A 23,522-nucleotide genomic window follows, 5' to 3' on the forward strand; every position below is an offset into this window, starting at 1 on the left:
TGTGATTATTAAAATTTATTTTCCATTATTATTAACTCACTAATATAGTTTACACTATAACTTTTAATTATAAAATTAGATATGATTTGTATTATAACTAGTATAGATATCTTAAATAAATCTATCTAAAGAAATGCTAGTAGATATTTACCAATAAATAAAAAGTATATTTTATTCATAATAAGATTAAAAATTTTGACATGTAGATGGTTGTCAAATTTAACCTAGAAGATTAAAAGTTAACATTAACATGCTCACACCATCCACTCCCCCATTCTGCTATTGTAGAATGCCTATCGGCATTAATTATAGAAAATAACAATAATTAAAAATTAAACATATTGAATAGTTAGATTAGATATAATAAGGTTAAAATTAAATTTACATATAAAATGAAAATTATAATTACACGCAAGTACTAAGTCATTATGTGAAACTTGTTACAACATATACTAATAAAAGAATTCAATTTTTATATTGATTACATTATGAATTAAACATATTGAATACTTATATTAGATATAATAAGATTAAAATCAAATTTACATATAAAATGAGAATTATAATTACTAAGTCATTATATGAAACTTGTTACAACATATTATAATACAAAAATTCAATTCTTATATTAATTACATTCTGAATTTATGATAATGGACATTTTAAAATTAGTTAGTATAAAAGATTTAGATAAAATTCAAATGAAACAAATAAAAGAAGACTTTCTATATTTATAATTTAAAATAATAAAATAAAATTCCAGGTAAATAACAATAAATTTAATTGAGAATAGGTTTTAAACCGGAAGAGGAAAGTACATTAAAAAGGCATACTTCAGACTTCTATATAATTTATTGCTGTCATTCATGATAATCTATTTTGTTAAACCCACCTGTAATATATAATTAATAAAAGACGTTGTCTAGCTATATTTTCAAAAAGTCTATCTAAATAAAATATCTCCATGGATCTCACATTCATGGTTGACGCATTTCCAAGCCATTGTGATTGAATTTGTCCATCCTACATCGTCATACATGAAGTAAAACCGACCAGTAATTTATAACAATAAAGATAAGATTTGACGGCTAACTTTACAATGATCAAGCATGTATGCTTTAATATGCAAATAGCAATATATAATAATAATAATAATAATAATAATAAATAGTACTTCATTTTCCAAATAATACAGATATAGATTACAGAGGCTTTCGTCAAATATTCACAGTTTCCTCAGAGGATATTTCCATTTCCTGTCTAATCACCTACAATAACTGCATTGCACTTGCAGTCCAAGCAGAAACAAAAGCTAAAGATGTAGAGTTCCATTTGAGAAGCAACTCATGGTCACCGACTTGTTCTACTGTATAAAATCTTCCACCGTTGGAACTTGTGACCAGATATTTTGCACTCATTAAGTTTTTGTAGCTTATATCACGCTCAACAAAGCCACACTGAAGAGGAATATCCATGGCTTGAAGAACATCAAAATCTCCATTAGAATTGTCTGAGAAAGAATTGATGGGTCTGCACATCATTGGCCCCAAGAACAAGCCTTCAATAACACCCCTAGCAAGCCCAAATTGCTCTGGAAGCCCTGCTTCAGAGGAATCAAACATCGCACAAAGATTGTTCAAGCATTGATTGAAGCAATCTATGAAATTCTGCTTCTCTGGATTTACAATCCCTCTGGGTCCAGTCCCTACACATAGGATTTCTGGATTCAAATGGCGGGTACTATGAATGAATTTAACTAAATCCTTCTTGCTTCTCTGATACATATGTGGAAGCTCCCACATGCAATTAACCATCACTTTTTCTTCATCCCTTGAACTATTTAGACTTGTTAAGTCCTCCAAAGTAGTTTCATTGAAAGAAAATGGAATACCCAATGAGCTTGCATACTCGGATAACCTTCTCCCAGTGTGTTTGCTTGAAGAGGGATTTGAAACGTCGTCATCCTCATAATCCTCCTCCTCTTCTTGTTCCCATTTGATGGCTGTGATTTTGAGGTGGCCAATTCTGTAATTCTCTGATTTCAAGGCCTCCATCAATATGGGCCATTGAGAGCCCTCCATTATGTCAAAATCTATGATATGAACTTTCTTGGTCTGGGGAGGGATGGCTTCAAGAAAGCTTTGGGTGGCAGTGAAATGAGCTATCTTGATATAGGGATAAGACTGATTCATTAGGCTGAGAGCTTGTATATAACTGGATTCATTCATACTGTTACATGATCTCATTCCATGTTCTCCACCACCATGGTGGTTCTGCTGCAGTGATTGAAAGAGATAGTAAGCCACCCTCTCCATTGTAGACCCAGTTGGAGAAACCAATTCTCTCAATCTTGCAAGAATGATCTCAACAAGATCATGGGATCCATCTGAGATTGCCTCAGCACAGGCAGATAGAAGATGTACAAGAAGAAGTCCCTTGAATTCAGTTGAATCAGTACTGCATGGAATGAGCCCATCACTGTCAATAAAGTTGGAGCCATTGACAGTTTCACTGTGCTCAACATTGGAGTCACAGTTAGCCATTTCACTCCAACTAAGGCTCTGGGAATTGGGCTTCATCACCGGTTCTTCACTTTGAATCATTTGCATTAGTTCCTCCTCAGTTGACAGTAACTCTGATGTAGATGATGAATACAGCAATTCCTCATTATTCTCAAGAATCAGCTCACTCCATAAAGGCCATTCAGGTGGAACTGAATCCAAATCTATGAAATCCATATCACTAAAATTCACATCATTCACATCTTGACTGCCCGAACATCCCAAACCCTTCCCATTCCCATCCCATTCCTTCATGACAATATCTGTCATCATCATCTTTTTCTTAATAATCACAGAATGTGATCCAAAATATTAATGCAAAACAGATCTTCTATAATTAAAGCTAAAAATGACTTGAATTTTCCCCTACAAAATGGAAAGAGACAGCCAGACAGAACAACTGTAAGGAAGACCAGGAAAGTACATCAGTACTCATACACAAAGGGAACTTTCTAATCACATCACATGCAAAATCCCTAGATTTCTTATCATCTAAAGCTGGGAAAGTTCTTATGGAGAGTAAGAGGCAAACATCATACATATATAAAGAAATTCACCAGGGACTATTCATGCTCATACTATCAATGTTACTACAACTCAAGCCTAGCCTTCTATACAATCTAATTCTTAAACAGCTCTAATCCTGAAACAACTCTGATTTTGAAACAGCTCTTCTAAATCTCATAGATTATAAAAACTTGGTGTCTTTCATTCCTCACCAGTTCATTGAACCATTCCTTTATCTCCCCACAACAATAGTTTTGCCAAGGAGAACTTACACTAAAGTCTCTCCCTCTGTTATTCCAAATATATATACAATTTAGAGGGACTGGACCAGGTAGATGTACACAATCCACAGCTGTACACTGCTAAAAATCTTGAAGAAGAATGTAGAAATCTATTTCAGTAAGTCCACGCCTCACTTTACATGACCAACCATAACATTATTTAATTGTTGTTTAGTCAGAAGGGTGATTGCTAAGTGTGAATGTAGGCTTGAATTCTGAATACTCACGCTAACCAAATTGAATGAACCCTACAATTTACCTCCTCTTCAACGTCTATTATCGAACAGGACAATATAGGTCATTCAAGTTATTTTGTCAATGGGAGGAAGAAAATTTAGTGCATATAATAGGTAGAGAAGTATGACCATTGAGCTATATTATATTCAAATAAGGCAACCGTCAGATAGTCACAAGCGTTTGGCCCCTATATTTGACGGAGTAAAATTGACCAGGCAACTTGACCCGGTGCTACAGTGAGGCCACCTTCCCCAAAAAAGCTTACCATTAATGTATGGTATGTATTGATAAATGCTTTTTAATAAAAGATTTTATATTATTCAGAAGTTTTAATTCATTTGGGTAGCTTCATCATTTGAATCATAATAATTTTAAATAGAAGCTAGAGCTACTTCAAAATCATTTAGGATTCAAAAATAATATTGTTGATTTTTCATTTTTTTAATATGAAAATTTAAACTTTAACTTTTTTGAAATATTAAAATATATGAAGTGGTTTGAAGACTGTAGATAAATGAGATACTGTTTGTGAATAACAAAATTTTGTGGATCATCCAAATCTTAGAATGCACACATGTTGAGTCCTAGGTCTCAACAACCAATGGGGCATGTGGCAAGTATCTTTTATCCCAAAATTGAAATGGTTAATGAGTGAATGGATAGTGAAAGGGTTCTATAGAGCTCTCTCTCTTTTAGGCATTTATTTATAAATATTTTTTTATGTTTGAATAATATATATATATAGATGAATATTTCTTGATACAATATTTTGTATTATTCTAGAGTTTCAATTTATTAATGTAATACAGATCAATTGAATTACAAATATTTTATGTTGGTGACTTCTTGGGCTTCTTCTTCTTAATTATGCTCGACTAATTAAACTACAATCTTTTGGAAAAGTAAAATGGATATATTCTTCATCACAATAATTTATGGCTTTGAACATTTTAGATGGTGTCAAAATCTCATAATAATTTAAGATTTAGAAGATTGTTGAAGACTATAATATTTTTAATGAAAGATTTCATATTATTTAGACTTTAAATTCTTTAAAGTAATTACATCAATATCATAATAATTTGCAAACATTGTATATGATGAAATTTAACAATGATAGTTGTGTTTCTTAATTACACTTTAGAGGTTAAACTACAACACTTTTAATATAAAAATAAATATACAATCTCATTAGAATTTAGATTTAATAACATTATAGCCAATATAATATAAAGATATTGTCAAGATTCTTAATTGTACTTAATTAATTAGATCAAAAATTATTTTAATATTAAAATAAATGTAAACATTTTAGATGATGTAAAGATCTTAATATAATCTAAAATATTGTGAATATATATATATATATATCTTCATTTTTGTGAATGATTGTAGATATTTTTTCAATTTTTTAAAATAATTTTAATATTAATAGCAACCACAATAAGGGGGCAGCCCTTAGTAGATCACCATGGACAAATCATGCATTCACATCAATTGATAGACATGGTTACTTTGAGTTTGTGTGCTATTGGTGCAAGTATGGGTAAAAGAAGTAACAAGGAAATTATTTCCCCTATTCTTGTCAAGCTATCAAGTGGCCCTAGTAAAAGAACAAGGCAAAGCATGAAGAAAGTTGTGGTTGCTACTTAGAGTTTTGTGGTGGAAGATATCCTTCAAGGTAGCATGGTGGTTGGTAAGGAACTAGCCAAGGTTATCAAAGAGTTATTTTAATTGTAGGCTCTGGTCTCTGGTTAGGTTGTTGGTCCTAGTTTGCCTATTTCTATTTCATTTCCATCTTTTGTTTCACTGTCAGGTTCTAGGTCCTTGTAAAACCTAGTTTTAAAGTTTGATCATTTATTTGTAGGTACCAAGTCATTGTAAAACTTGGTATTTTGATGTGTTTGTAAACTTTAGGTTCCAAGTCCTTGTAAAACCTGGATAATTTATTCGTATATCTTTCTATTTGCTGTAAGGGGTTTTGGGTCCCCTCAAAACCTAATTTTACCTTAATCTAAAACTTCCCTTCTCTCAATAAAAAAAAATAGAATACCCAACCCAAAAAAATCAAACCACATTCTAGCAAACATGTTATCTTGTCTACCAGTAACAAACACAAATTTACTAGTGGATGACATAGGATCCCATCTATAACTAATTAAAACATAATTTCTACCATATGACCTAGTGTTATTCCTAGTTAAAAACATATTAGCTATACTACTAAAACTACTAAATTTTTGACTGAAATGTTTAAGCCAAAATTATAACAAGTCATTAAGACCCAAAGACCATATTAGAAAAGTGAAAGCTAGATAATTCTAGAAATAGAGGTCTACAAGTAAATAGAAAATAAATACAAAGACCTTAACTTTGGCCTTTTGTTTTCCCTTCCTAGCTAGCAAGATTATGACCCTTTTGTTAGCCAGGGACCCAAAACGTTTCCTAGAGTCCTCTACATGAAGACCATCCTCTTCATTTTCATGTTGTAGTACCTAGATAGTGGTGGGAATAGCATTAGTATCTTTCAAAGAAAAACTAGACAGATTTGTGAAACTTTGATCTAATGCATTGACCTAAGCACTAAGGACCTCCATCTATCACTTCATGTTCTTAACAAGATGTGACAACTGATGGTACCTAGCACAATTCTCTTTCATAGTCTCTATTGTGTACACTTCTGTCACCATTGAGTTAGTTGAAACCATTTTATCTTATTTTTTCTCCACCCACATAAGGGAAGTAGCTATAATCAATGAGTTATGTTTTTGTTTCCCTCAACAAGAGATAGATTTAGAGCTAAAATCAATTGTATTCATTAGAAATCTTTGAGACACATCGGTTGTGTCTTGAATTAGTTTGTTCTTCTTTTAATTATTTGTTTTAATATTCTTTGATGTTGAGATATTATCCTTATTCTGAGTACCACATCATATTCCTCCTTCCCCATTCTTCTGTACTCTTTACTCCCTATTTTCTCACTGGCTTCTGATTATGTCTACTCATAAGCTCCCAATCTCTACAATTTTTTTCATTATTCTTGCCCTACTTTTTGCCAATCTCCTAGATCTCCTTCTAACTCCATCATTATCATCTCTATAATTAATAAGGTTAATTTCTTCCATTGTATTCTTTTTGCATTTTTTGTGTTCCATTCTTCTTAATGTTTTTCAAAGGTGTAGAAGAGGGGTAAGGTTGAGGAGTGGGTGTTGTAGAGAAACCATTTCCAGAAAGATTAGGTGGATCTTGGTTATTAACTAATGCAACATAATAAGGAAGAGCAAGGTGTTGACATTATAGTCAAGTTTGTTTATTAGTGACATACACACTTAATCAGATGGTTAACAACTACCTAGCTTAACTTGCAATTTACAGTGTTGACCAAGTAATTAAGGCCCTACCAAGTTCTATAGTTGCTACTGAGTTCTATAAACAATATTTAGTCTGCACCGAGCATTATCTACCCAGTTGATGATTATAAGTCTACAAACTGAGTTTTCTAGTGTTTACCAAGTTTGCAACTTCAATAATGTGAATCTAGTGCTCACTAAGCTATGCATTGTCAACCAAGTGATTTAGTTTACACTGAGCTCATAATGATAGTGCTAGCCAAGCTATGCAGTGTCAACAAGGTGATGTAGTGTCAACCAAGTGATTCAGTTTATATGCCAAGTTTCATAGTGTTCACTGAGTCACTAGTGCAAACCCAATTCAGACTACTTGGAAGTGATTAGTATTCAAGCCAAGCTTCTAAGTCTACTAAGTGCATGATGATGTAGCATTGAAATTGGTTGTCGAGTGTCAAAACCTCACCAAGTTTTTTTTCAAAACCTAGGTACCTACGGTTGGGCTGACTCTATGTATTTTGGTGAAGCTTGTATTATAGCCGACTCTAATGAATTGTAAATTGGATTGGTATATATATAATGTATTGTATCACATCAAAAAATAAGACATGAATATGAAAAGATAATCATAAGAGAAGAAGTGTGAAGTGAGAATGCAACATGTAGTATAAGGAGCAACAATGATTTATCCATCACAACATGGTGATCATTACACTCTAAAGGAATTTCATCCAACAATTACAAGTTGTAGATCAAAGATTAGCCATTGGTTTATCCTAATAGGTATAATAGTTAAACCGTTTCAGAATGTAGACTTAACAATCTTTTGTAGATCTCTTTACTGAGTGCATATTTCACTATATGTTTGTAAATCCTTTTGCAAAGTAGACCTAGTAGTCCTTATTGCTCCTAACAGGGAAGATCATTAGAAGTGATCATCATTAGCCTTAATAGGCCAACTTTATACTCTAGTACTAAAGCTTGTAGATATCATCCCCACCCCAGATTTACTTTCTATTTGGAAGGTTGCTGGGTTACCATATTGTGTGTCGAAGTGTATGAATGTTTTAAATGCTTTTAGTTTTTCATGCATACAATTAGATTAGAATACATATGAAGGATTAATTGGTGAATTAAGATTAAGTTTTATTCATTACCAATTCACCCATCCCCTCTCAATAATATAGCCTATCTTATATTTCCAACAATTGGTATCAAGACATTGTAGTTCTCAAAGAAGAAATTTAATAGCTTGAGCAAAGATCAGAGGCAATGGAGGTATTTAGACTTGATAAGGCTATTGATAATGAAAAGCTAGATTTGGAATTGGCTATTGGGAAACTTAAGAAAGAAAAGGTGAAACTCTCTCAATCCTTGAAAAGAAGAAAAGATTTTGTAGTACTAATGGAGGAAAAACTCTATGTTGAAGAAAGAATTGAAGATATCTATTCATAAAGTAATTTAGATGAATCTAATGAAGCAATAATAGAACTATTAGAAAAGAATGGTATACTTCAATAAGAAATTAGAAATCTATAAAGAGAACAAGAAATTTAGTCAGTAAAATTATGTGAAGTCATGGAAGAGAAAAAGAAGACAAAAGAAGAGATAGAAGGAAAGAACCATGAAATTCAACATCCATCCCTTCAATAGGAAGACTTTACTAATCAACTTACTAATGAAAATGAAGAAATCATGCATCTAAGATCAAAGAATGAAAGATTGTCGAATGATCTAAACATTGAAAAGAAAACCAATGAAAGGATGATGAAATCTCAAGCAGACATGAATCAATCAAAAGAGAAAATCTAATATAGAAAGAAAGGCAAAGCAAGAATTGGATATATAGAAGAAAGTGAATCATCCAAGAAAGGAGCTCAAAATAATCAAAGACCTACATGCAATCATTGTGGTAAGCGAGGTCATACATCAAATAAATTTTGGAGTAACATGGTAAAACTAAATTCAATGGAAGATGCTACAATTGCAATAAGCATGGTCATAGAGCTAATGAATGCAAAGAGAAACGTAAATTTGAAGGCAAATGCCACATATGCAAGAAGCATGGGCACAAATCTTTTGAATGAAAAACTAAGATATTTAATCCAGCAAAATAAATTGTAAAAGCTATATTTGGTTGGGACTACAACACATGGTGTAGATGTCACTATTGTGGACAATTTGGATAGATTGGAATAAACTTTTCTAAACATCACATGAGGACAAGAGACACCACTAGAAGATGTTTCATTTGTATAGAACTTGGACACCTTGCCAAGAACTATATGAACACTAGAATAATTGAAGATGAAAAGAAAGCCAAGGCTGAAAACATCAGAAAGTAGATGACACAATAATGGATTCCAAAATCTTCTGAGAATGTAAGTCTAAGCAATGAAGCACATGACACTCAAGAATTGGGTGACTCAAACATTTCTACTTGATCTCCAACAAGGATAACTTGAACTAAGATTTTGAAGTAGACATGTTACATCAGTTCTAGTTAGCTAGAAGGAAAGATCTATATCAGCATTCAAGATGCCAAGAAATCACCTAGTTGTCGAAGGAAATTCTAGACCTTACTAAGCTAGATTGGGTTGCAAGACCCTATTGAGCAAGGTTGGGAGTAACTAAATCATTTTATGTACACTGAGTCATGGATGACTCTACTAAGAAATTAATTCAAACCAAGTGGAAGATAGTCTGTCATCAAGCATGTGAATGTACCAAGCATTTATGGTGATTGGAAAGTAAAATTTGTTAAAAAGGGTGAAATCAAATTTATTTGTCACTGTGAATTTTCAAAAGCTATATGTGAAGGGTAATTTATGTACATCCAAGCAATTTGTGTGATTTGTTATTGAAGTTTTCCATGCTTTCATAAACCCTACCAAGCACATTATCCTCTAGCAACAAATCCAAGAAAGGGTCTGAGATGTTGGTTCAAGGAGTTGAGTGGAATGAAACAAATTTTAAGTTGAGTCCACCAATTATAGAAATACTTGATCTAACTAGAGCTCAATCGCAGATTTCTCCTAAGTTACTACTCATTAATGATATTCACTCACATTTTTTTTTTCAATTCAAGGCATTGGAACCCTAAAAATGGATGAAGCTTTGGAAAAGTTGTGTGTGAATGGTTCATTAAAACCCAAGCATCAACACTTTGAAACCAAGGGTTTAACACACATTCCACACATGCTCCTAGAATTTTAGATAAAATGGATAAGGTTTATCCTTAGCTATGTACACAATAGACAATTATGGTTGGAGAAGCCTATTCTCATAACAAAGAAAATGATTCATTAAATCACAAGGCTCCCAATGTTGACTAAGGAAAAGACTACCAAAACCTTAAGTTGAGTAGAATTGGTAAAGAAAACTCTTGCCAAATGGGATGGAAGAGGTATGAGGATCAGTTCTATAGCTGACATGGAGGTGAATTTTGGAATTCATGTAATAGCACATAAAATATATAGCTTTAGTTGTCTCAATAATGTATAATGTGAGGCAGCTGATATCACTCTCAAGGTGGTGAAGAACAACATGTCCTTTGACCTTGCCAAGTTAATGTTGAACCAATTCAATAAGAACACGAAGACCATTAGAGCTTCAAAGAATAACCTATGTAAGTTCGATTCACTATTAACCTATTTATTCTTCATTGTACAAAATTTTTTCCCTTTAGAAGGTACATTTGTATGGAGAAAAGATATGCCTCTACTATATCAAATCAATGAGTATACAACAGAGATGGGCAAAAACTATGTTAGTATCATGGATAATTATTTTGATTCATTCAAAGATGAGATGAATAACAGATTCAGAATTCCCAATAAACTTATAGAAGATTACAAGGATGATGTTTTTTTTATGGTAGACTATGACAAGGTATACATACAAGCAGTCAAACCTAGAGTGGTGTGGGTTAAGCCTCTAGGCTATGAGGTTAACATTGATGACACCAGAGACATCATTGATGCATCGCTAAATAAACTTGTGGATCCCAAGGCCACATATTTTTGTACATATCATGAAGCCAAAGCTAGAATTGAACTAGAGATAAAGCTTCCTTAGGCTATTAGCAAATGAGAGAAAAGTATAGCAAAACTAAGTAAAACTAGTTCTACTCTCATATTAATAGAAGGAAAAGGAGATGATGTAATTGAAGATGATGCAAAAGGTGATGTAGATGAAACAAAATAAGAAGAACTAGAGCCAATCAAGAAAAAAGGTAAGGTTATTATTATAGCCAAACCTACCAAGTCATCTACTATAGTATTTAAAAGAAGAACATCTAGAAAGAAATTGAAATTAGGTGAAGAAGCAGAGGATGTAATTTTCAAATGACCTCCACCTACATTTCAAGAGAAATTGAAAGAGATTGATTTTGGAGTTGGCATGGAAAATTTTAAATCATTCAGATATGAAACCAAAAATGTAGAAGAGAAGAAGCAAGTTGAAGACATGATTATATCTAAGCTAGGCAAATAGAAATATTCACCTGATCAACTTGTACAAAAAATTCCCAAAGAACTAATGGAAATAATCAAGCCAACATGGGAACATGCCATGAAAACTACAAAGGACATATATAAGTAGACTCAAAGGCAACTCATGTCAAATCTTAATGGAAAAGAAATAAAAAAGTCCATGAATAAGAATGAAGAAAAAATCACTTTGAATTTTAACACTTTCTTAATATTAATCAATGACATTGAACATGTGGTGAAGAATGCCACTAATACATGGAAGAATATCTATGGTTTTCATATAAAGAATGATTTTTCTGTTCATGTCAACAATAAAGAGGATGATGAAGGTGACAAGGAAGAAGAGGACAATGATGATGAAGAAGAAACTAATGATGATAGGAAAGATGAAGAGGAGCAAGAACATGAAGCCACTAAGGAGAATCTCCCTAAGATTCAGAGCATTGAGGAAACAAAACTTGAAAAGATTGCAGCAGCGGTTATGACCTCATTTCCTCACTCCCCAAGCATAGATTTAAGGTCATCAAGCTTAGAGAAAGATTCTACCAAGTTAGTTGTAAAAAATACTACAAATCCAAGTACTCAACCAACCTCTACACCAATTCAACTAAGTACTTCATTGAATGAAGTGATCAACACTTCATCTTCCAAGCAGTCAATGCTTCATCCTTTATCAATTTTGGCTACTCAGTAACAAAGTATTTTTTTAATTAGTGCAATATCTACATTTTTTTTCTAGTCCTTCCATTTCCACTACTGTTACTATTCCAAGTATGTATGTAATTATTACAAAGATAGTTGAGAGCAAGCCTTAACTGAGTACTAAGGTTTCTAGCAAAGGCAAATATAAGGAAGAAGACATTGATCTCAATGAGGATATAGTTATCTAAAATTGGGATATCTCTACTCTAAATCCTAATCAAATGCATATAATAGGTGAGCTATTACAAAAGAAAGCTAAGCAACAAAGGCTTAGAGAGGAGAGAAATAGAGAAAATCAAGCACTAAAAGATGCAAAGACCATTCTTACAGATGCACTCAGCACCAAGGTTGATACCTCTCAACCTATTTTAGCTCAATTAGTAGAAGTGGTTTAGAAATTCAATAAAGATTTGAATGGGCAAGAATAAATGTTGCAAAGAGTAGAGAAGAAATTTGAAAACAATGTATTGGAGTTAGTTGTATAAAAGATTGCAATATATCAAGTAGACTTGTCTACTATTTTAAGCTCATTGGAAACCTTTGCCAATAATGTCACTTCTCTATTTGGTAAACTATGTGATAAATCTATCTTTATGTAGGAAATCAAAGATAAATTCTCCAAGATATATGAAGATCTAAAGGCAAGTGCACACTAGCTATCACTTGACCCAAGCTACAATTATACTCATTACACAAAGATTAGATTTCTAACTAATATGGAAAATAAATTACTAAGGGAAGAAGCCAGGATAAGGGCCACATTTGTAGATATACAAGGCATGATTCTTTCAAACATGGATGCATTACAAAAACACACTTCACATGCCAAAACTCTCATCCATGATAACAACTTCTCCATAGTTGATAACATGATGGAGTTATCAGTAGAAGTTTAGATTGCATTGAATGGAAGCAAGGTGTTGCAAGAAAATTGGGACAAGAAAATGTCATTGATTTTAAAAGTACATTCTGACTTCTTGTCACATTTTGGCATAACCGTGTAGCACACACCTTTGACATTTATGTCAAAAAGGGGGAGAATATGTGATATTTCAATAAAAAGGGGAGAAGCTGAGATGTATATAATATGTAAAGTATGTTGATTATATATGTATGAGGGAGCATCATAATATTATACATATACATGTACAGATACTCAAGTAAACATTTCTTACAAAAGAAACTTTGAAAAATCTCAAAAATAGAGCATGTTACCAAGTTGATGAAACAGGATGGAGACTAAAGATTGTTTTGAACTTTTTGAATTCAATTTTGATTGATAAATGTCTTTGTCACTAATTCCAAAAGGGGAGATTGTTAATATTATAGTCAAATTTGTTTATTACCGACATACACACTTAATCAGATGGTTAGCAGCTACCAAGCTTATCTTGTAGTTTATAGTGTTAACCAAGTAATTTAGGCTCTACCAAGTTCTAGAAACAATATTTAGTTCACACCAAGTAGTATCTACCAAGTTTATGATTATAAGTGTAAACTAAGTTTTCTAGTGTTTGCGAAGTTCGTAGATTTAGTAATATAAATCTAGTGTTGACTGAGCTATGCAACATTCATCAAGTGATTCAGTTTATTCCAAGCTCGTAGTGATAGTTTTGACCAAGCTATGCAATGTCAACCAAGTGATTTAGTTTCTATGCCAAGTTTCGTAGTGTTCATCGAGTCGCTAATGCAAACTGAGTTCAGACTACTTGGACGTTATTAGTATGAGCCAAGCTTCTACGTCCACCAAGTGCATGATGATGTCAAGCATTGACAATGGTTGTTGAGTGTTAGAACCTCACCGAGTTTTTCTTTAGAACCCAAGTACCTACAATAGGGCCAACTTTGTGTATTTTGGTGAAACCTATATTGTAGTCAACTTTGATAAATTATAAATTGGATTTGTATATATATATAATGTATTGTATCACATCCAAAAATAACACATGAATATGAAAAGATAATCATAAGAGAAAAAGTGCGAAGTAAGGAGGCTACATGCAATATAAGGAGCACCAAAAATTTATCCATCATAGCAAGGTGATCATTACACTCCAAAGGAATCTCATTTAGTAAATCAAAGTTGTAGATCAGAGATCAGCCACTGGTTCATCCTAATAGTTGGAATAGTTAAATCCTTTCATAAGGTAGACTTAATAGTCTTTTGTAAATCTCTTTACTGTGTTCATACTTCATTGTATATTTGTATATCCTTTTGCAAGGTAAAAAAATAGAAACTTCATCATGTTTCCTAAAATGGTTCCACAATGGGAAATGGTAGTAATAGCATACACCAAATCTACCATCTAGGGTCAAATATTTCATTAGTGAAAAATAGACCTCATTCCAAGGAGATAGGTAGCTTGCATGGCTAAACCCACCATTGAATCTCACCAGGTCTTCTTCCTTAAGAAATGTATTCATACTCTTTTCATTAGTGACCTTTATGACCTTTTGACAATTATGACCATTTGACAATTATGACCATCCATTGATTGGAGAATGTTTAATTTTAATTGTTATCTATATTGATTTTCAAAACAGTTGTAAAAATATTTGTGCAACAAGTTCAAATTATTAATTATAGTATTATAATGTATTGTTCCAATAATGATTTATATAAAAACTATTGTAAAAATATATGTGTAGAACAATGAAGCATAAAAATAGAATTTTAATGTACTTTCTAGAGACAAAATAAGGCCCTATAATATGGGCCAAGAAATGTGCTAAAAAATTAGGGATAGGAGGAACTTATTTAAATTTTTATATAAAAATTGTATCTTGTGAATTCACAAATCCAAATCATTCATCTAATCAAGATCACAAAAAATAATATCTACATAGTTAAAAAATTGAAATGTAGTTTGAAAGAAATGCAATACTTATAAAATAACATTAAATACAATGAATTTTAATTGGTAGAGGTGAGTACATTTTATAGCTCATTAACATGATGTAGTGCCTGCCCCTAGTTCACATTTTTGTTTTTCTTGCCAAACTCTTTTAGGCCAATTTATGTTTGATGATTAGTATTATTATTTTAGAGATTATCAGATGTTGTTTTACACTCGGTTTATTATATGATGAGATTACTTGGTACTCTATATTTCATGCATGTATGATGATTATTCAATGGTTTCAGATATTGATGATGATTAGTTAGATGGTTTATTATTCCATGTGCTTCTTATGGATACTTACCCCATACTGCATGTGTATGGTGTGCGTGTTGTTTTATTTATGTATGGTGTTTCTGATATGGTTAAGGAAGGGAGTCGTAGTCACCTGCTAGTCGGGATCTACACGATGCACCACTTCTTGCCATTGTCTGTTTAGCTTAGAATATTGTGTTTTTACATGCGTGAATTTTATGCAGGTTGCAGGTACCAGGTATCGACTTCCCTGAATTGTCAAGATGAGCGTACCCTATCGCACTATCTCAATGGTAAGAGAGGGGAGATAAACTCTTAAGTCCAAATCCTAAACCCTTTAGCCAATTGTCCTAATTGATAATTAGGACAAGTATCTGAGTTAAGTACCCTCCGAATGCATCAAATGATGTAATTTCATGATTATAACCCTTTTTGGTTTTGATTTAGTATGTGTTTTTCTATGTAGGGTTTTCATATGTTGTTTATGAGTCCTTGATGTGTTTTCTATTAATTAAGTCTAATTAAAAAGATTAATTAATGATTTAATTAAATAGTGAATTAATATGATATCGTTAATATTTAATTAATTGAGAAATTAATTAAATAAAAGAATTAAATTTGGAGATTAAAGTTCAAAGATAAATCTAGAACAGGATAATATTTATTTAATTTAATAATAATATAATTGGAGTTCATTTTTAAATAAATGCTAATTATTATTGTTAATTAAATTAATTAAATATGTTATCAATTAAGTTTCAAAAAAAAATCTAAAAAGTTGAAAGACATTAAATTTATTAAAGGTTCTTAGATCGCATGATCTAAGCATGAGTTTAAATTTGAGTAATAAATTTAAAAGATTAAATTATAGAAATTAATAATGTTATTTTAATTTCTTAAAAGTGCACATAAGATTAAAGTAATAAATAAATTAAGAATAGAAGTCAAGTAGAATTTTAAATAAAGTTATTTAATAAATCAACTTAATGTGCATAAAAGATGAATGCAAATTAAAATAAAAGATAAGGAAGGTTAATTGGAGTTAACTCAGTTGTGCAAAGAGTCTTCTCGGGTGAACGCACAATTAAGTGCCCCAGTTTGAGGAGAAAATTTTCTTATCACAACGTTGGGGGTTCATTCTTGGAAAAAGGATCTGGGATACAATTTTGGACAAGGAATTTTGGGAGACAACTTTTGGAAGCAAATTTCAGAAGGCGAATTCTAAAGAAGATTTTCAGAAGAAGGTTATTGAAGAGGAGCGAATTCTCTTACAGTTTTTGGAGATTGCATAATAGCATCAGATTGAGGTAGGGTCTTGTGTTTGATCACGGGTTGAATTATGCAATTTGATAATCTTGTCTTCTTCGTGCTTGTGGATTATCAATCCAAATTGTCTGGATTTCACTGTTTGATTCTTTCGCTCTCTTATGAACCTTATGATACTATATTGTATTTCACCTATATAATAGAATTGGAAGAATAAATCAATTTGAAACCCTCGTTTCTAGATTAAGGAATTATTGTATTTAATTTGGGTGGGATCTGAAATTTTTTTAAAAAAATAAAAATAAAAAAATAAAGAGAATTGTTTAATAAATTTTGTTTATCTATAATTTTTTTTTAAAACATAAATAAATAGAATTCCTTTTTTAAAAAAATATATAGTTGGTGGGGGAATTACCCCCACCCGTGCCTTTTTAAATGGCAGGTCGACTACTGTGCAGTCGTACTTGCTGACGCAGGCCGACTGCGGCAGCAGTCGTGCGTTGCAACATTATTATGGCAGGCCGATTGCGGCAACAGTCGTGCGCTACAACCTCACATGGAGACAACGATTTAAAAATCGCTATGTGATGTGATTTTCAATATTAATTATAATGTTATTAATAAATTGTATTATAATAATTTTATTATAATAATTTTATTATTATTTTTATAATAATTTTTTTATAATAAATAATTGGAGGATTAAACTCAAAATTTTAGTTGTTAATTAATTAAGTTAATTAACTATTTATATGTATATAAATTTAAAATTGAGGAAATTGTTAATGATTATTGATTACGTAATTAATAATTATTAGATAATTATTAATTCAAAAATGTATATGAAAACTGGAATTGATTTAAGCTATTGGTAAATAGTATTTAAATAATATAGGTAAAATTAGCTTTTAGAACTTCGATTTTTAAATGGGTTTTGGATTTATTTATTTATTATTTAATAATCAAATATTATTATTATTTAATAAATGAAGAAATGATTATTATTACTTTTAAGTTGCGTTATGATTAATTATGAGAACGGGTTAATTCATTGGGGTAAGCTGTGAAACTTAGTTGTTGAAATATACATTAATCTGCAAACTGAAACCTTTATAATATACTTTCAAAGTCAAATCCAATTTGTGAGACTTTGACATTTTCTTTGTGTTCTCTGTATTTTGGGGTTGTTCTAGTATTGACCAGTTTAGGTTGTTACCAGAGGCTCGGGGTTTTGAATGTGATGTCATGATGATTTGGTCTCGATCTTTCTTAACCCGACCATGGTAATGTGATGAAGTGCTCTATGACATGATTGTGTTTACTGTTTGTTATTGGTTTCCAGTTTCCTGGTGTGAAGCTAAAGTGTATATATTTGAGATACCTGACTTCACCATTTTCGAGTCTCGATCAGTTATATTTGATAACCATTTTGGAGTCTTCGATCAGTGTTGTAATTTACTATTGGGATACTTTTTGGTTGCTCATTGGAGAACCATTGGATTTTGTGATTTATCATTGATGCCTTCAGTTGCTGATACAGAACTGTCGTGATCATATGATTATTATTTGATATTATCTGTTGCTCATGAAGAACTGATGTAATTTTGTGGCTTATCTTTTTATGATATTTTTCAGTTGCTTGTATAGGACCGAGGTAATTTTATTATGATTCTTTGATTCGTGATTTCATGAGCCTAGGGTAGGTTATCTATGTGTAGTATCGGGAAGTGGCTTGCAATGGGGATCGGGGCCCTAAGAGGCTGCCTGGAGTAACCCATTGTAAGTTGTTTAATAAGTGAAAACATTTACACTAAATGAGAGAAAATGAATCTAACAAGATAATTGTATGTTCTCTCCCATGCCATGAGTGCTAGTACAGACTAGGATGGGGTAGAGAGAATGCTTGGTTACGACCTTGCATTCCATAGTAGGCCTCGTCAGTACGAAAGGATACTAGTGGCCGCAGGATCAGTAGGGACCCGGGATTCTTGAGGGATTCCTCGTGTAACTTCTACGTGACTTTTGCGATGACACTTTCCCGCTTGCATATTAGGTTTCCTACGTGTCTTGTGGTACCTTTGGGATTTAGATATCAATCTTTTTAGGAACCCTTGAGTTAGCATACTTATAGGATTTCCTGGACTTAGAGAGTATTTATGATTATGGGTATTGTTATCTGATTTGGGACTTGAGACTATCTCCTCAGCGCGGTGGGAGTAGACCATTTAGGTTCCACGCGGTCGGGTGGTAGTGCTTTTACTCTTACCATTTGAGATCCGTTCCGTGGTCACCGTGGCTGGAGTTTTCGTGATTGGCATTTACCTCCACTATGTTCTTGGATTATTATGATGAATGGTTGGATTTTTGTTAGGAACCTGTGTGTTCCTTCTGTTTATTTTGTTAGAGTAGTGTTGTTGGACGCATATGCTTTGTAAGTTGTCCTGTGATTATATTTTATTATCCCACATGCATAGGTAGTATTACTTTTCTAGATCGTACTCAGTATATAAGAATAGGTTGAGGCCCTTGATGGGCACGGACGAATTTATTGTATTGAGCTTGCTCAAAGGAGGTTACCCCCTCGAAGTGGCCTGCGATCAGTAGATTCATTCTGAGTTCTGCTATCACTTTGTATTTTGTTATTTCGAGCATTCTCACGATATTGCTATAAGGAGGTTCATCACAATTTTATGATAGATGTTTTATCATTATGGATGTATGGATGTATCATGTATGGTGAATAGTTTCATATAATTTTACTGTACTTTGTATCATGGATTTGAGGATGTTGTATCTTGATCTTTACATATGTATATTCTTTTAAGCCTTTCATACCCTGTGACTTGTACAGTGGATGATTGGGCATTCCGAATTAATTTGCCGAGAGGCATTCGGAACAAATGTATATTATGGACATGAGATTTTCTGATTATTCTTTCATATGTATGTGATAGTTGTTAGACTTAGAATTAATTAAATTTAAACGTGACTCAACGTCTTGGGATCTTTAAGAAATGTAACTTGCAATGTATGTTTGTCGATGATTACATGTTATTACTTCCGCTACTATGTGTTTGATGTGTATGTTATACTTTTTTACTTTAAAAAAAAAAAAAAAAAAATGTTTAGCAAACTTAGTGAAACTTTAGGTTAATTCTTTTGAATCCCTTGATGGGGCGTGACACATGAGTAATCCAAAAAGTGTCACAATAGTACTTACCCTAGAAATAAGTACTAATAAAAGAGGTTTGACTAGCTATATTTTCAAAAAGTCTATCTAAATAAAATATCACATTCATGGTTGACGCATTTCCAAGCCATTGTGATTGAATTTGTCCATCCTACATCGTCATACATGAAGTAAAACCGACCAGTAATTTATAACAATAACGGTAAGATTTGACAGCTAACTTTACAATGATCAAGCATGTATGCTTTAATATGCAAATAGCAATATATAATAAAATAATAATAAAAAATAGTACTTCATCTTCCCAATGATACAGATAAGGATTACAGATCTTGTACAATTAAATCAAAAAATGTCTTGAATTTTCCCCTACAAAATGGAAAGAGACGGCCAGACAGAACAACTGTAAGGAACTTTCTTATCACATCACATGCAAAATCCCTAGATTTCTTATCATCTAAAGCTGGGAAAGTTCTTATGGAGAGAATGAGACAGCATCATACATATATAAAGAAATTCACCAGGGACTATTCATGCTCATACTATCAATGTTACCGCAACTCAAGCCCAGCCTTCTGAAAAGCTTCTTTTCAGCAGGTTTTTGTTCATAACTTCAAATATGCCAATTAATTAATATAACCATCGACCATTCATCTAATATGATTAAAAACTACTATACAATCTAATTCTTAAACGGCTCTAATTCTGATTTCGAAACAGCTCTTCCAAATCTCATAGATTATAAAAACTTGGTGTCTTTCATTCCTCACCAGTTCACTGAACCATTCCTTTATCTCCTCACAACAATACTTTTGCAAAGGAGGAATTACACTAAAGTCTCTCCCTCTGTTATTCCAAATATATATACAATTTAGAGGGACTGGACCAGGTAGATGTACCCAATCCACAGCTGTACACTGCTGAAAATCTTGAAGAAGAGTAAACAACCAGTAAACAACCAATTAAAGATATAGACTGTTTATCTAACTTAGATTTAAGGTTTCTTAATTTTGTCCAAAAATGTCAATAGCCTTTGCTCCAACATTAACCTTGTTGGAGTAGATAATCTTTTAACTCACAATCAATAAATTAGACAAATCATAAGATGCTTTCTAAATTGAGCTTATTCACACGATACTTCAAAGTTTTCAATACACAATTTTGATGTGAAACATTTGATGTGCAATCAGTAGTTGAGCATTTGCTTCTCTAATTGCTCGTAACATGGTCATCATTACTATCAATCCATATAATACAACTTAAAAATCTGTCCACGCCTCACTTTACGTGATTGTTGAGTGTGAATGTAGGCTTGAATTCTGAATACTCATGCTAACCAAATTGAATGAAGCCTACAATTTGCTTCCTCTTGAACGTCTATTATCGAACAGGACAATATAAGTCAATTTACAGCTTTTGTCAATGGGTGGAAAAAAATTTATTGCATGTGACAGGTAGAGAAGTATGACCATTGAGATATATTATATTCAAATAGGGGAACCGTTAGATAGTCACAAGCGTTTGGCCCCTATATTTGACTGAGTAAAATTGACCAGGCAACTTGACCCTGTGCTACAGTGAGGTCAACTTCCCCAAAAAAGCTTACCATTAATGTATGGTATGTATTGATAAATGTCTTTTAATAAAAGATTTTATATTATTCAGTAGTTTCAATTCATTTGGGTAGTTTGATCATTTGAATCATAAGATTTTTAAAAAGAAACTAGAACTATTTCAAAATAATTTAGGATTAAAAAATAATATTGTTGATGTTTTTATTTGAACATTTTGAAATATTAAAATGTATGAACTAATTTGAAGAATGTGGATAAATGAGATACTTGTGAATAACAAAAACCTATGGATCATCCAAATCTTAGAATGCACACATGTTGAGTCCTAGGTCTCAACAACCAATGGTGCATGTGGCAAGTATCTCCTACCCCAAAATTGAAATGGTTAATGAGTGAGTGGATAGTGAAAGGGTTCTATAGTGTTGCTCTGTCTCTTTTAGGCATATATTTATATATTTTTAATGTTTGAATAATAAATGCAGATGAATATTTCTTCATAAAATATTTTGTATTATTCTAGAGTTTCAATTTATTAATGTAATACAGATCAATTGAATTACAAATATTTTAATGTGGTGACTTCTCGGACTTCTTCTTCTTAATTATGCTAGATTAATTAAACTACAATCTTTTGGAAAAGTAAAATGGATATATTCTTCATCATAATAATTTATGGCTTCAAACATTTTAGATGGTGTCAAAATCTCATAATAATTTAAAATTTAGAAGATTGTTGAGGACTATAATATTTTAAATGAAAGATTTCATATTATTTCAGACTTTAAATTCTTTAAAGTAATTACACCAATATCATCATAATTTGCAAACATTGTATATGATGAAATTTAACTATGATAGTTGCGTTTCTTAATTATACTATAGAGGTTAAATTGCAACACTTTTAATATAAAAATAAATTTACAATCTCATAAGTTAGATTTAATAACATTATAGCCAATATAACATAAAGACATTGTCATGATTCTTAATTGTACTTAATTAATTAGATCAAAACTTATTTTAATGTTATTATAAATGTAAACATTTTAGATGATGTAAAGAGCTTAATATAATCTAAAATATTGTGAATATATATATATATATATATATATATATATATATATATATATATATATATATATATATATATATATATATATCTTCACTATTGTGAATGATAATAGATTTTTTTAATACATTTTAAAAATAATTTTAATATTAATAGCAACCACAACAAGGGGGTGGCCCTTAGTACACCACCATGGACAAACCATGCATTCACATCAATGAATAGAGGTGGTTACTTCAAGTTTGTGTGCTACTACTACAAGTATGGGTAAAAGAAGTAATGAGGAAATTATTTCCCCTATTTTTGTCAAGCTATCGGGTGGCCCTAGTAAAAGAACAAGGCAAAGCATGAAGAAAGTTGTGGTTGCTAGTCTGGGTTCTGTGGTGGAAGATATCCTTCAAGGTATTGTGGTGGCTAGTAAAGAACTAGCCAAGGTTATCAAAGACTTAGTTTAATCGTAGGCTTTGGTCTCTAGTTGGGTTGTTGGTCCTGGTTTACTTGTTTCTATTTCATTTCAGTCTTTTGTTTCACTATTAGGTTTCAGGTCCTTGTAAAACCTAGTTTTGAACTTTGATCATTTATTTTTAGGTTCCAAGTCCTTGTAAAACTTGGTATTTTGATGCATTTGTTAACTTTAGGTTCTAGGTCCTTGTAAAACCTAGGGTAATTTATTCATATATCTTTTTGCTTGCTGTAAGTGGTTTTGGGTCCCCTCAAAACCTATTTTTACCATAATCTAAAACATCCCTTCTCTCAATGAAAAAAATAGAATACCCAACCCAAAAAAATCAAATGACATTCTAGCAAGCACGTTATCTTGTCTACTAGTAACAAACACAAATTTATTGGTGGATGACATAGCATCCCATCTATAAGTAATAAAAACATAATTTCTACCATATGACGTAGTGTTATTCCTAGTTAAAAACATATTAGCTATACTACTAAAACTACTAAATTTTTTATTGAAATGTTTAAGCCAAAATTATAACAATTCTTTAAGGCCCAAAGGCCATATTAGAAAATTAAAAGCTGAATAATTCTAGGAACGAAGGTCTACAATTAAATAGAAATTAAATACAAAGGTTTGGCCTTTTATTTTCTCTTCTTAGCCAACAAGATTTTGGCACTTTTGTTAGC

General features: G+C 31.9%; 1 protein-coding gene across 1 annotated transcript; it reads right to left on the reverse strand.

Moving 5' to 3' along the window:
* Window positions 1–1,034: 1,034 nt before the first annotated feature.
* LOC149572274 (protein NODULATION SIGNALING PATHWAY 2-like) lies at window positions 1,035–2,831 on the reverse strand. The gene has a single exon (XM_089815805.1). The coding sequence runs from the start codon at window positions 2,829–2,831 to the stop codon at window positions 1,269–1,271; it is 1,563 nt and encodes a 520-aa protein (XP_089671931.1). The 3' UTR covers window positions 1,035–1,268.
* Between the last annotated feature and the right edge of the window lie 20,691 nt (window positions 2,832–23,522).

The sequence above is a fragment of the Cupressus sempervirens genome, chromosome 2 (genome assembly GCF_028749045.1).
Source record: "Cupressus sempervirens isolate cs-2001-9-10 chromosome 2, ASM2874904v1, whole genome shotgun sequence".
Lineage (NCBI taxonomy): Eukaryota > Viridiplantae > Streptophyta > Pinopsida > Cupressales > Cupressaceae > Cupressus > Cupressus sempervirens.